General features: G+C 42.3%; 1 protein-coding gene across 2 annotated transcripts in view; it reads left to right on the top strand.

The window, feature by feature from the left end:
* The first annotated feature begins 302 nt into the window (after positions 1-302).
* Positions 303-15,313, top strand: part of HIF1A (hypoxia inducible factor 1 subunit alpha) — a 38,022-nt gene continuing 23,011 nt past the window's right edge. Inside the window, exon 1 of one of the 2 annotated variants that reach the window (XM_035104323.3) lies at positions 303-877. In XM_035104323.3, the coding sequence (XP_034960214.1) occupies positions 834-877 (44 nt within the window). In that variant the 5' untranslated portion in view covers positions 303-833. The remainder of the gene's footprint in view (positions 878-15,313) is intronic. The other variant, XM_035104333.3, reaches the window with a different exon arrangement.

Genomic DNA, 15,313 nt, shown 5'->3' with positions numbered 1-15,313 from the left:
TCCTTGACCACTGGTCCTGCTAGCTAGGGAGGATAGGAGTTGTACTCCAACAGCAGCTGCAGATCCAAGTTTGGGAAACCCAACTTAAAAGCCCCAAACGCTACACAGGACAGCTGCCAACCCTGCTGTGCCCTTTCTGAGTCTGCAAGGCGACCCTGTGAGGCAGCCCCTCTCTCTCTCAACCTTGGTCCCCCCCCAGATATTGTTGGACTACAACTCCCATCATCCCTAGCAACTAAGACCAGCGGCCGGGGGTGACGGGAGTTGTAGTCCGGCAACGACACTTGATGGGTCCCCAGCTTGAAGCCGTGAGGGGGGAAGGAAAGCGCGCGCAGGGGACAGCGCCGCTGCCGCTGAGGAGGCGACGCCGGCCTTCCGTCCCGCCCCTCACGCAGCGCTACACGTGAAGCGCGGCGGCTGGGCCCACCCACTCGAGCGCGGCGGTTGGCTGGGCCGCGCTAGGCCGCGAGGAGGGGGCCGGGCCGCCTAGGCCTCTCCTGACTGGCGCAGGCCGCGCTCGTGACGGGAAGGCGGAGGCCCGAGGCCGCCTCGTCCCCGACCGCCTCGCCTACCTTTCCTGAGACTCCTCTTTCCCGTCTGTGCCGACGCCGCTGACTAACCTTCGCCGGCCTCCCTCAGCCAGGTCGCCTCCGCGGTGTTGCTGCCGCGGCGCGTGAGGCTTCCGCCCGAGCCCTATTTCGGAGGAGAGAGGCCTGCTTTCTTCCTCCCGGCTCTTTGGGAAGAAGAAGAGCCCGGCGGCCTGCGGAAGAAGCTCCCTCCGCGCAGTCAAGCTGGCTTCCGACGACGACGACGACGGCGGGGCTGCTGCCGCCATGCAGCCCTGCGCCACGACGGGCGGCTCCAGCGACAAGAAAAGGTGCGGGTCTGGGCGGCACCGCTCGCCTCCTTCACACACACCCCACTCCTTGTTTCGGGTAGAGGGCCGGCCCGCCTTTGCTTGCTTACTTACCCCAATATTATTATTATTATTATTATTATTATTATTATTATTATTATTATTATTATTATTATTATTATTATTATTATTATTTTATTAGTAGTAGTAGTATTGCTTTGTGCCCCCCGGAAGCTGAGCGCGCGCGCGGAGTTAGATGGTGGTCTTCCCCCTCTGCTTTCCCACCAGCCTTTCTCCTCTTGTTCTCCCTCCAAGTCAGGCCATTGGGCAAAGAATAAGAATAAGAATATGCTTTCTTCCCACGTCCGAATTATCTTCTCTTCTCTCTCCCCGCCCCGCCGCCGTCTAAATCTGGTTTCTCCTGTTCAAGATTTCGGATCTCTCTTTATAATTATTATCTCTTCTTTTTTATACCCAGCTGGGCTTCAAAGAAGATGCTTTGCCATTTTGCAAAAAGCGGGGAGGGGGCGTCTTGGGACGCTCCTTCCACCAGGGTGTTTTTTCCTCTTCTTCTTTTTGGCATCCTTCCTCCAGGGTCCTGTCATCATTTACCTTCCCCATCTATTATTATTACTATTACTATTACTACTATTATTATTTTATAACGTAGCAAATCTAGCAGAGAAAAAGTGTGTGCGAGAGAGAATAGAGTTACTCCTTTCTGTCCTTTCTCTGTGTGTGTTCCTGGCAGCGCCCCTTCTTTTCTCCCCCCCCCTTTGTTCTTATCTTAATCCCCCCCCCTTTTCTCATTCCTCCTGCTTCCCCATCTTCTTCTTTTCTTTCTCTCCCTTCTCTCTCCCTCCCCCCCTTCCAAAGTGTCCACGTCGCCATTTTGTTGGAGGGGGTGGGGGGTGAGAGGTTTTTTTTGGGGGGAATAAAACGAGAATCCAGGATATAGACAAGTGGGGGTGCCCTTGATTTGCTAATCAGTGCAACTTTTCTTCCAGGATTAATTTTATCTTTGCTGCCTCCCCAGGTAGACCTCCAACATTTTGAGATTGTTGGTTTAGGGTGAATGTAAAACCTGGCTGGTTTGAAATGAGGAGATTGTGAGAATTGTGGTTGAGATGAGCAGTGTGAGTCCAGTCTCTGGTTTCTTTGGCACACACAGGCAGGGGAGTTATGTTAATGTGTTTTTGAGTGTTTGTAGATGGATATTAGATGGAGATGAGTCTGCCAGGGCCTGGCTATGATTTAGAAAAAGAATTGTGCTTTGCTGTCGAGCTTTCCAAGTTCTCTGTAACCAAACCATATGGGGGAAAGTCAGTTTGTGGAAGGTATGAAATCACTGTTGGTAAGTGGATGAAAATTCTGTGCCTTTGAGTGTCTGAAAAGTGAGAGGAAAGTAATGTTTTAAAAGTCGGCCCTGCGTCCTGAGACAGAACAGAAAAGTAATGTTTCTTAAGTTCATGAATTTTTCAGAAGAACAGAAATGTCTCCAGTGAAAGAGACAAACTGTTCTTTTGTATGCTGCAAAAATAATGACAATGGGTAGAGAATAAAGCATACAATTCAAATGTTCAAAAATGGTTGGAATTGTGTTTCCATTGTCTTTCAAGGACAAATGCTATGACTCCCCCCTTTTTTGGGGTCACTGAGGGAGTATCCTGTAACAAGATCCACTGGGCTGAGTGGGTTAGGATCCAGCGGACCTCTGGCTATGCTGAGAGGTTCCTGGTGCAGCCAGCTATGTTGGCTTAACTCCCTCACCCTCTGGTCAGCTGGAGGTATGTCCTTATCTCCCTCATCAAGCCTGGTGGATCTTAAGCTGGTGTAAGCTCAGAAAGAGGAGTATTCTGGGGATGTGATTGGGCCAGAACCAGGGGAGACTTAGACTGGATCCTAAACCTATTCAGCCTGGTCAGATGACAGACATAAATTAAGCTAGTAAAAAGGGTGGGTTAACTCAAACACAACTTTAAAAGTCTGTTTCCCTTCTGCCAGGCTCAGTCACATTAGTAGCCCCACTGCTGAATGCAGTTTGGAGTATATTTATGCCATCTTATTGTATATAGGATTGCTCCCTTAGTCTGTTGCAGGTTCTAAACTTAGTTTTAATTCTAAATGTTGCATTACTTGCCTAACCCTTGAGATGGAACTCGCTGAAAAGTTTAAATAAAGTTTAAATAAAATTTACAAAATTCTCGTTGGTATCCTGGAAATCGCTCTTGTTTTCTGTAAATGTTAGTAAAAGAGGATGCAAGCAGCCTTATATCAAAGGTATCATCAGATTAACTTTTTTGACCTGTGATCAAATATTTTATACCAATACTGTAATCATTTTCTAGATCAGGGATGGGCAAACCGGCCCCAGCCAGTGTGGTGAATGGTCAGGGATGATGAGAGTTGTCGGAAAGTGCATGTTGGCCACCCCTGTTCTAGATGGTACTTCCAAAGTCTTTCTAACTCCTGGTGTTGTAGTTGCTCTCTGTTTGCATCAGGTTCTCCCATCTATTGGTTCAGACTACAAGAGGCAGACTTGTTCTTCTCTGTAGTGGGAATGAGTCACTGAGAATGGAGGACGCTGAGAAAGAGAAACTGCAGCTCTTTTCTTTTGGCAAGGGTAGCAGAGGTTATTCTAAACATCAGAATTACCCACATATTTCCTTTAATTGCTGGCATGTTCAGAACGAGTTGGATCTTCCTTTGGTAATTACCTTGGACTTCCAAGTGATAACACCCTGTAGTAATTTGCAGATGTGTAGTAAGGTTTGCCATTAGATATTTGTGGAGATTGGGTGGTCATTTTTTATTATTTTTAAATTCAACACCAATCCTTTTTTGAGTGGATTAAGTTTCTTAATCTCCCATTGGCAGGAGGCAGTGTTTGTTTATATTGATAGCAATGCCATTTTTGCAATTTGAGACTGTTAAATGAGTTCAAGCTGTAACATTTCTCGCTGTTTAAATGGTGTTACTGGGACTGAATAAACACTCACTACACCGTAATACCTTCAAATGTGTTGTACTAGGGCGGATTCGCATATCAATATATCTTGGAGAAGCAGTAATCTCCCTAAAATTGACCAGTGTCTAAGAAGAGGGTGGGGATGTAATGGTTGTAAACAGAATTACGGTATATGCCAGAAATGATGTGGGAAGAGAACAAACAATTCAGACTTCTCAACAAAATTGGTGGCTTTTATTATGGTTTGGAATAAAAACATTGATTATACGATAACAATAGATATTATTGGTATGATATAACTGGATATATTTTTTTAAAAATAGAATGTTTGATATGATATGCAACCAGACCAAAATATGCCCTTTTAAACTTGTAACTGTAAATATTTATGGATACATGTACACATGTAGTTTGTATACTTGGTAAGAGTGTAAATTGTACAGGTATAACTACCAGTATTAGGAAGCAAAGTTTGTCTGTGTTCACGAGGATATACACCTAATGTGCTGATCCTTTGCAAAGATTAAATTGCTTGTCTCTGATGTGTTCAAAAATACATTGTTTTAATGTCACCATGGGATGGTCTAATATGAAATTGCCTTGCTGACTGTGGCCAGAAAGATGATTGTGGGAAGACCACAATTTTAAGGCACGAAGGAGATCTCCTGGTGGCCACAAACTCTTCCCTGGTTTAGAGGAAACAGTAGATGCATTGCAACTCCTATCTTTAGAGAGCAGCCTTCTGTGTTGAAATCTGGTGCTACACATTCATTTCCTGGGTCTTGGTGTGAACATTCAGTTTGTAATTATTATTATTATTATTATTATTATTGCAATAATTTTTATTAAGTTTTCCATTTCTATATTCATTACATTATATTCATTACATTTATCATGGCTTTAAATTCTTAAATTTCCAATCAAATAGAAATTTGTAATTAAAGAAGGTAGGTGAGACCTGTTTGCTCTTCTGTTAAGGGCTGTAGTTATTTATGCTGGTGTGGAGAGTTTTACACAAAACAAACAACCCACCACATACTGTAGAAAGGAAGCTAACTACAGATTCTCTGAGAGGAAACTCTGGATTGTTTTGTAAGGTTCACAGGCATCAGTTATTTTCTCTGGAAATGCCTTTCCCCAACAAACTTATTTACACAAATGTAGTGTGAAACTTGCAGCCCCTCTGGCTCTTGCTTAGAAGCCACACAAATCATTTCTTCAATTCGTAATGTGTAAATTATGTTAGTGTTTAAAAGGTTTCCTGGTTTTTTTTAGTACACATCAGGACTTTTGACTCCAGGTCATTAGTGCTAGAGTGGGATGAAAGTATATGATACAGGAGATTCAGATATCCTTACAAACAGCTATGGGCTCCCCAGAATAGAACTCATGGGGAAGAGGATTTTATCCCCTTTCTCCAGTCTCTTGTGGGGGGGCAGTTTGAGGGGACAGGTGGACAAAGTGATTTGATCAAGGAAACAACATAGGAGGAAGGGTTAGGCTCCCTCCCACCTCCCACTAGTGCCCCAGGTCCGGTCCCCCCCCCAGCTGCTTCTTACTGTATTTCAAAAAGGAAAGCCGCTCGGAACTGATCATAGGTTTCCCATGTTCTGTTCCATAGGCATCTCTTTAACTAGGATTGTTTGGCAAAGATATGAACACAATAGCATTTCTATTAAAGCCTAGGCGCAACTGTACTTGCTTCAGGGGTCTGATTACCTTTGCCACATCAGGGCAGCTTTGAACCAGCTGTAGCCTCGTTGCTTTCCTTTGCTATCGTCTTTTGGGGGCTAGCAAATACGAGAAGTCTAAAGGGTGAAGCTGCAAACAGGAGTGTCTGACAACATTGGTTAAGCAGGGAATGATGATACTGTTGCATCCAAAACATTTGCGGGCTTGCTGCCAAAGGTTTGTCCTTGTTTGCAGCAGCGTCCTGCCCTCTGTGGCTTCCTTCATCAGATTTCAGGACGCATCCAGTGGGCGAGAAGAAAAAGGCACTGGTTTCCTTGCAACCCCAGAGATGGAATTAACTTCCGGCTTGATACTTAGCTGGGCACATGTTCTTCCCAAGGCATTCTCCCGTTTTCCTCCATTAGAACAGCCTTGCTGGATTAGACCAATGTTCTGTTTCTAGTGACCAGCCGAGGGATAGGCAACCTAAGGCCCGTGGGCTGGATGCGGCCCAATCACCTTCTCAATCCGGCCTGCAGACGGTCTGGGAATCAGTGTGTTTTTGCATGAATAGAATGTGTCCTTTTATTTAAAATGCATCTCTTGGTTATTTGCGGGGCCTGTCTGGTGTTTTTACATGAGTAGAATGTGTCCTTTTATTTAAAATGGGTTATTTGTGGGGCATAGGAATTCGTTCATTTTCCCCCCCTCCAAAATACAGTCCGGCCCACCACATGGTCTGAGGGAAGGTGGACTGGCCCACAGCTGAAAAAGGTTGCTGAGATGCCTCTAGGGAGCTTGTAAGGATTTGAAAGTGAGGCATTTCCCTTTTTATTGTTCTGCTCTTTGTATCAGCAGCTCTTCTTAAGGCTCAGATGTCTTGAAAAGAGGGCTACACCTTGCTTTGAAAATCTACTTGTGCTAAGAGGCTAACTGGAAACTCTGAAACTCTGAAAAGAATTAGTACTTCTTGGATTCAGAATCAGCTGAAAATGAAGTCTGTTTTGTGCACAGATTTAAGGGGTTGGCCTTAATCATGAATAAGGGCTAGGGGGTGAGGTTTTCCCCAGGGAAGTGTTGTGGGAGAGGAGTGTGTATTGGTAAGGGTGGCTTCAGATTTGTAACTTGCTGTTATTGAAAATTCAGTATCACTTCAGTAATGGAAAGTAACCTGAAATAGTTGATTTGCATTAAAAGAAAACAAAGGTTAAGAGTGTGCAGCTCTCATGCTCAGAATGGTCAAGGGGTTTTCCAGTTTGGAGATGAGCTTTAATGATAAGGTTTTTAAATAGCCCTGTCTTTTAGAATGGACATGGGATATGAAGGGTTGTTGTGGCATTTATCTTTTGGGCATCTGGGTAGCTAACTGATAGAAAGAGGCTTTTGTGGCATCATTGATGCCTGCTCTACATTAAGTATTTAAAATCCATTAGAATTGCAAGTTTTAATTACCAGTATGACTTTTGTAAATTATAAATCAACAAAGACAGTACTGTTCTCAATACCCGATATGAGACTAGATATTTACTGTACATAAAGTGGAGTGGCTTCTTTGAAACACACTGTCCCTGTCTGTTCTCCAGAATCTTAGAACAGTGTATACTCTAATCACCTATCTGATTTCCAGTTTCATATTCTTGAGCACAAGAGCTGAATTTATCTTTTTTTGGGGGGGGGGTTCTTTTTGTTAATTGCCAAACACTTTTTGCTGATGTTTAATTTTACTGTTTACTATTAGATTCTAATGGATTATTGAATATTGCTTTATTTGATATAAGTTGTTCATTTTAGAGTTATTGTGACTTTTTAATATACGATTGTTACTATTAATATTTGATGTTTTATTATGTTTTTATATGTTTTGGAAGCCACCCAGAGTGGCTGGGTGGTAATAATAAATAAATAAATAAATAAATAAATAAATAAATAAATAAATAAATAATAGGTAGCATATAGAAACATTTAATAATAAATAAGGGATAGCATTCTTTTCATCCCTGCTTTAGTTTGAAAAATAAGCTGCTTGATGCCAGTTGTGGATTTGTGTCAAGTATGCCAGCGATCCAAAGAGCTACTTTAGGCCTGCCCAAGGGTGTGGGCATATGTTTTTGAATTTGAACAATGGACAACATCTGAAATACCATATAACAAACTGTCTTGAAAAACCCTCACAATTTCAGATGCATTTTTCTGTGTTCGTGGATGGACAAGCAGGCTGCCTGGCTGCTGTTTCAAAGGATAGATCCCCTTCAGTGCATGGAATTAACTTTGTGGTTGTTTGGAACTTGTAACATGTGCACGCACAAACACACAATGGTGAGGTATGGTGAGGAGAAGATCATAGTTTTCTGTGCTTGAGAAACAGTAACATATGACACCTTACTTAAGAATAAACTGGCTAATAAACAAACTGATGGAGCATGGTTCCTAAATGGTAGTCCAGCCTTTCAAATAAGTTTACAAATGTTACTAGCCCATACGCAGTTGTATTGGCTTCCATACCCATGTTAACCGTGGCAACCCACAGGTGCCTAGGCGAGCAGCAGTTTGGCTGGTTTCTTGCTAATTTGTGTTCTGATGTTTGTGTACATTGAAGGTACCAGTTTTGATTACCACATGGTTACTGTTTTTAAAATTTAAATTGACCTCTTGAAGGTAGATAGCAACTACTGTCCAAATAATGTTGCAGGTGTGAGGCTAGAGCTGTGAAAGAGATCTGTTGTAAAAAGGCTTTGGTTCTGGAAGAAGGGCATATTTGTGACATCATGTGGCTCTGGCGTCACTATAGTTCCCAGACTTTGATAAATGAAATGTGCAGTTTAGATGTGGAGAAGATTCTGGCTTAACTTTAATGTTTGCCTTACAAATTTATGTGAGTTTGGTCAAACTCATGTTCGTAGCTTCGAGAGCACTGTCCAACCATCTCGTCCTCTGTCATATATATATATATATATATATATATATATATATATATATATATGCATATGTATATATGCTAATATGGTGCTGGAGCAGACTCTTGAGAGTCCCATGGTCTGCAAGAAGATCAAACCTATCCATTCTTAAGGAAATCAGCCCCGAGTGCTCACTGGAAGGACAGATCCTGAAGCTGAGGCTCCAATACTTTGGCTACCTCATGAGAAGAGAAGAATCCTTGGAAAAGACCCTGATGTTGGGAAAGATGGAGGGCACTAGGAGAAGGGGACGACAGAGGACGAGATGGTTGGACAGTGTTCTCAAAGCTACAAACACGAGTTTCACCAAACTGCAGGAGGCAGTGGAAGACAGGAGTGCCAGGCGTGCTCTGGTCCATGGGGTCACAAAGAGTCGGAAACGACTAAACAACAACAATAATATGCTAATACATATATGATTATTAATGATGAGCCTCTTGGGGTTGCTGATCGGAAGGTCGGCGGTTCGAATCCACGTGATGGGGTGAGCTCCCGTTGCTCTGTCTCAGCTTCTGCCAACCTAGCAGTTCAAAAGCATACCAGTGCATGTAGATAAATAGGTACCGCTGTGACAGGAAGGTAAACGGCATTTCCGTGTGCTCTGGTTTCCATCACAGTGTCCCACTGCACCAGAAGCAGTTTAGTCATACTGGCCCCATGACCCGGAAAGCTGTCTGTAGACAAACACCAGCTCCCTCGGCCTGAAGCGAGATAGTTGCTTCTGACTGGACTTAACCGTCCAGGGTTCTTTTAATAACCTACTATATTCTGTATGAACTTGCTCCAAATATCAGTATATTTATCCAAGCACAAAGTCTGTGTCTATAAGCAATCCATTCCTATGTTGCAAGTGCTGTCATGTCTTCAATCCATTGATTAAAGGAGAGCATATTTTTGTTACTCCAACTCATGAATAACACAGCTTAAAAGTTTGGCTGTGACTGAGTGGGAAGAAGGAAAATTCTCACTAGCAGAGTGCTTCAGAAATTGCTATTTTTAAGCCCCATTCAGCCCTCCTCATCCCATATCTATGTAGACCAGCCGCGCAGAGTCTGGATTATTTACTGCGGATGTAACCAAGCAAGAACTTCTTCTTACAAAGCTGTTAATGCTAGTAACGTGAGTGGGAGCATTCCAGGCAGCCGTGATCTCTCAGCACTTCCAGAATTATTTGCAGTACTGAAAACTGATAATACAACTGAGCACTTCTGGAACTGCACAAAGAGTTAACAGCTGTTAATGCTGGTGGAAAGGTGATCCCACTTTTTAGTAGTTCCCCATCCTGGGTATAGGTCATGGGTTGATAACCTGTGGTATGCAGCATTCCTGGGCAGGATGCAGGATTACTTAATCCAAGTTCACTCCTTACATTCAGAATCAACTACATAAACTCTAGTTTCTAGGGGATTTCATTTTAAACAGACATTCTGCATTTTACTCAGTTGCCTATACTTTTAATTTTTTAAAAAATTAGTCTGTTCCTTTGTTGGGACATACTGAACAACTTGCCATATGTATGTCTGCATACAACTTTTTAAATCCCTGCAAGATTAAACATATAGCAAAGTTAAAATATGGAATGCAGAAGCTATTGGTTAGATGGCTGGTTTGTTTTTTAATGAGTAGGCAGTCATAGTTATGCAATTTGTAAAGGTAGAAGCTTTTATATGGATGGTTGTCAATACAGTGGTACCTCGGCTTAAGAACAGTCCTGTTTACAAACGATTCGGTTTACGAACTCTGCAAAACTGGAAGTAGTGTCCTGGTTTGAAAACTTTATCTCGGTCTAAGAACGGAATCTGAACGGTGGAAGGGCAGCAGCAGCAGGAGGTGTCACTAGGGAAAGTGCGCGTTTAAGAACGGTTTCAGTTTAAGAATGGGCTTCCTTAAGAATGGATAGGTTTGACCTTCTTGCAGTCCATGGGACTCTCAAGAGTCTCCTCCAGCACCATAACTCAAAAGCATCAATTCTTCGGTGATCAGTCTTCTTTATGGTCCAGCTCTCGCTTCCATACATCCCTACGGTACTGGGAAAACCATAGCTTTAACTATATGGACCTTTGTCAGCAAGGTGATGTCTCTGCTTTTTAAGATGCTGTCTAGGTTTGTCATTGCTTTTCTCCCAAGAAGCAGGCGTCTTTTAATTTCGTGACTGCTGTTACCATCTGCAGTGATCATGGAACCCAAGGAAGTAAAATCTCACACTGCCTCCATTTCTTCCCCTTCTGTTTGGCAGGAGGTGATGGGACCAGTGGCCATGATCTTAGTTTTTTTGATTTTGAGCTTCAGGCCATATTTTACGCTCTCCTCTTTCACCCTCATTAAAAGGTTCTTTAATTCTGCCTCACTTTCTGCCATCAAGGTTGTGTCATCAGCATATCTGAGGTTGTTGATATTTCTTCCGGCAATCTTAATTCCGGTTTGGGATTCATCCAGTCCAGCCTTTCGCATGATGAATTCTGCATATAAGTTAAATAAGCAGGGAGACAATATACAGCCTTGTCGTAATCCTTTCCCAATTTTGAACCAATCAGTTGTTCCATATCCAGTTCTAACTTTGGCTTCTTGTCCCACATAGAGATTTCTCAGGAGACAGACGAGGTGATCAGGCACTCCCATTTCTTTAAGAACTTGCCATAGTTTGCTGTGGTCGACACAGTCAAATGCTTTTGCGTAGTCAATGAAGCAGTTAGTAGATGTTTTTCTGAAACTTTCTAGCTTTCTCCATAATCCAGCGCATGTTTGCAATTTGGTCTCTGGTTCCTCTGCCCCTTCGAAATCCAGCTTGCACTTCTGGGAGTTCTCGGTCCACATACTGCTTAAGCCTGCCTTGTAGAATTTTAAGCATAACCTTGCTAGCGTGTGAAATAAGCGCAATTGTGCGGTAGTTGGAGCATTCTTTGGCACTGCCCTTTTTTGGGATTGGGATGTAGACTGATCTTCTCCAATCCTCTGGCCACTGCTGAGTTTTCCAAACTTGCTGGCATATTGAGTGTAGCACCTTAACAGCATCATCTTTTTAAAATTTTCAATAGTTCAGCTGGAATACCATCACTTCCACTGGCCTTATTAGCAGTGCTTTCTAAGGCCCATTTGACTTCACTCTCCAGGATGTCTGGCTCAAGGTCAGCAACCACACTTTTGTTGTTGTTGTTTAGTCGTTTAGTCGTGTCCGACTCTTCGTGACCCCATGGACCATAGCACGCCAGGCACTCCTGTCTTGCACTGCCTCCCGCAGTTTGGTCAAACTCATGTTCGTAGCTTCGAGAACACTGTCCAACCATCTTGTCCTCTGTCGTCCCCTTCTCCTAGTGCCCTCAATCTTTCCCAACATCAGGGTCTTTTCCAAGGATTCTTCTCTTCTCATGAGGTGGCCAAAGTATTGGAGCCTCAGCTTCACGATCTGTCCTTCCAGGGAGCACTCAGGGCTGATTTCCTTAAGAATGGATAGGTTTGATCTTCTAGCAGTCCATGGGACTCTCAAGAGTCTCCTCCAGCACCATAATTCAAAAGCATCAATTCTTCGGCGATCAGCCTTCTTTATGGTCCAGCTGTCACTTCCATACATCACTACTGGGAAAACCATAGCTTTAACTATACGGACCTTTGTCGGCAAGGTGTATGAGACCTCCATATCTTTCTGGTATAATTCCTTTGTGTATTTTTGCCACCTCTTCTTGATGTCTTCTGCTTCTGTTAGGTCCTTTCCACTTTTGTCCTTTATTATGGTAATCTTTGTACGAAATGTTCCTTTCATATCTCCAATTTTCTTGAACAGATCTCTGGTTTTTCCCATCCTGTTGTTTTCCTGTATTTCTTTGCATTGCTTGTTTAAGAAGGCCCTTTTGTCTCTCCTTGCTATTTTTTGGAAGTCTGCATTCAATTTCCTCATCCTTCCACTATCTCCCTCACATTTTGCTTGCCTTCTTTCCCCCACTATTTGTTTTTACCACTGTACTATAATTTCTGGTGAATTGCCGTACCACTTCCTCTAGGCCCCAGCCCAGCCCGATACAGAAACACCTTACTTACACGCAACTGACAAGAAAAGAATATACTGTACAATACCAGTGAATTATGTGGTGGTTTTCCTGAAGCCAAATAACCTACAGAAGGCAAATTAATGCTGCCTCTTATTTTGTAGACATGTGTTATTTTTAAAAGAATTGTCTTGTTTACAGGGCATGTTTTTTTTTAGAGTTGTCTTGTTTACAGGACACATTTTTTTTAAAAAAAATTACGTTTTGAGGTGTTAGGATAAAAGCGCAAGAGCAGATCCTTTAAAGGGACTTCCTGAAAAAAATAGCAGGAGTAAGTTTTCCTCTGTTTATGCAGGTGGACTATTTTGTTTGGGCATCTGAGTTGCTTGTTTTGAGGTATTCTCCAGCACTAATGTGAATACTTGCTTAATGGTGGTGCATTTGTCTAATTATAGTCTCCTATAATACGATTGTATACCTCTCAAATCACCAGGACACTTAATCCGCATGGTTGACTTCAGTGAGACTGATTTGGAGTAAGTAATTTTGTGGATTGCAATCTTTTATCCTTGGTTTGTGACTTGATGACTAAGCATAAATCACGAGCTGGCTTTTCATTAACCCTTCATTGCACCTGCACATTTATCTTTTTGGAATAAAACACTTCAGTAGTCAGGCTTAAGTATCTGAGGGATTTAAAATTTAGAGTTCAGAAGATCTTGCAGCTTTGTTGCTGTTTTTTAACCTTCCCAACTGCTTTACTTGCAGTGTTGGTTTTGCGGTCCCTGGAAGTATGTTGCAGGCTGGAATTATTTAGCTATGTATATCAAACCTAATAGTGGGATAAGTTTTGGGACACTGTAGTACATGTGAGTTTGATAATGTTGGTAAGTCAAGCAAATTGGGCAAGCTGTAGTTCCCAACACTGCTGCATAAGGAGTGCCAGATGCAGTATTTACTCGGCAGGAATAAATGGGATAGGCTGTGCAAGTTCTATCCTTCTGTGCTCAGGCTTTCAGTTTTTAGAAAATATCCCTACTTTGTGACCAGAAGTATATGCAGAGTCAGGTTACTGCTATTCTAGCAAACATCCTGTAAATTTTTAAAAAAGTAGTTCTCAAGAAATTTGGCTCCATCATTTACAATTTCTACTAAGGAGCTCAGCAGCAAGACCTTCTGTGGAATTTAAGCATGGTTTACCATAAAAGCAAAAATAAATTTTGTCATTGGACTGCAAGCATAATATGAGTTATCATCTTGTTCTTTCAACTTCCCAAGCTGCCTTTGTACCTTTGATCTTCTATTTGTTGGGGGCTGCTATAGTTGCCATTTTATAAACTTGAAAAAGCAGACCTTTTATATGAAAGCAGATACACATGTAACTCTTTTCCAGCAGACGACTCTGGGGTTGCGGCACTCATCTCGCTTTACTGGCCGAGGGAGCCGGCATACTGTACAGCTTTCAGATGCCATGCACACGAAAGCATATACCTAGAACAAACTTAGTTGGTCTCTAAGGTGCTACTGGACTATTTTTTAATTTTTTATTTCGACTGCATCAGACCAACACGGCTACCTACCTGAATTTGTATTTAGTTAAAACAAAATAATTTTCCTCCCAGTAGTACCTTATAGACCAGGGCACTCTCAGACCCCCACTGAGAAAGAAAGGCCCAGAGATTCATCTCTACACACCCTCAAGACTGTGCTATTCTTAGGTATTTGAGCCCTTTTCCTGTTAGGTTCTTAATCACCCTACACTCTTCCTCCAAGCTCTCTGCATTACCCTCATTTTGGTGCTTCATCTAGCTTTCACAGGCCCTGCCCCAGACCAAACAAGCATCCAGTTCCCGGAGAGAGGCTGCGACCAACTCTCCTTGCTTTTCCTTTTCACAAATTGCCAGATTGCACTTAATTAACCATCTTTTTTATTGGCTAGTTTTACATGTTGGGAAAAGGGGAACACAGAGCTTCAAAATGAAGCACAAAACCATGTGATACTGGAGACTGCATGTGAAGACTTGGAACAAGAGTGATTATTTCCTGGTTTTTAATACATGATTGCTGTAAAATGGAGATGGGAAAAGTTTTCACAGGATAAAAATGAGACTACTGGCAAGGCCAAATCTATGTGTGTTTAAAAATGTAATATTTTGTGTTTTATTTTTATAAGTGGTCATATATGAATTTCACTTGCAAAAGAAAATATGGAAAGGGTGATGACAGCTTAATTATTTTGAATAACTTTTAGAACAGAGGATACAGTAACATAAATTAATCTGCAATAATATTGGTGGAGACAATTCCTTTCAGCAGTGTTTAGGTGATCATCACAGCATTTCTTGGTAATCATACTAAATGTATAGTAGCAGTTGTTTCAGAATCCAAAAGTATTGGCATGGCATAAGTGCTGTTTACATGTATTTTATAAATAGAGGGCTTAATTACCATTGTTGATGTTCCAGTGAGGGCCTTAAGTCCTCAATCAGTCCACTCATGGAACCAGAAAATTACTACTCTGGGAGTGTATACACAAACAATAACAGTGAAAAAGGTCACCACCAGTATCAATTCTTTTTTATTTAGCCAAGCTGAAATACGTTTGCAGAAGTCACTTGTTGTTAAACCATAATTGCTCCCTCAAGCTTAAGATGTGGTCTTCTTCACTGCCTTGTAAGGGCATTAAGACCTGCAAATGGAACCTGGTTAGTTAGATTTGCCATGGCCTGATGAATGTCAGCTTGTAGTAACATGGAGGTGGGCTTTTTCTCTGGTGCACCAATATTGTGGAATGCTCTGCCTGCTGAAATATGGGAGGCCCCATCGGCATTGGCAGTCTGATCGCCCTTGAAGATGCACCTCTTCAGACTAGCATTTCGTCCTA

This window comes from Zootoca vivipara, chromosome 1 (assembly GCF_965207765.1).
Source record: "Zootoca vivipara chromosome 1, rZooViv2.hap1.1, whole genome shotgun sequence".
NCBI classification, from domain to species: Eukaryota; Metazoa; Chordata; class Lepidosauria; order Squamata; family Lacertidae; genus Zootoca; species Zootoca vivipara.
This window is presented reverse-complemented; position numbering and strand designations above follow the sequence as displayed.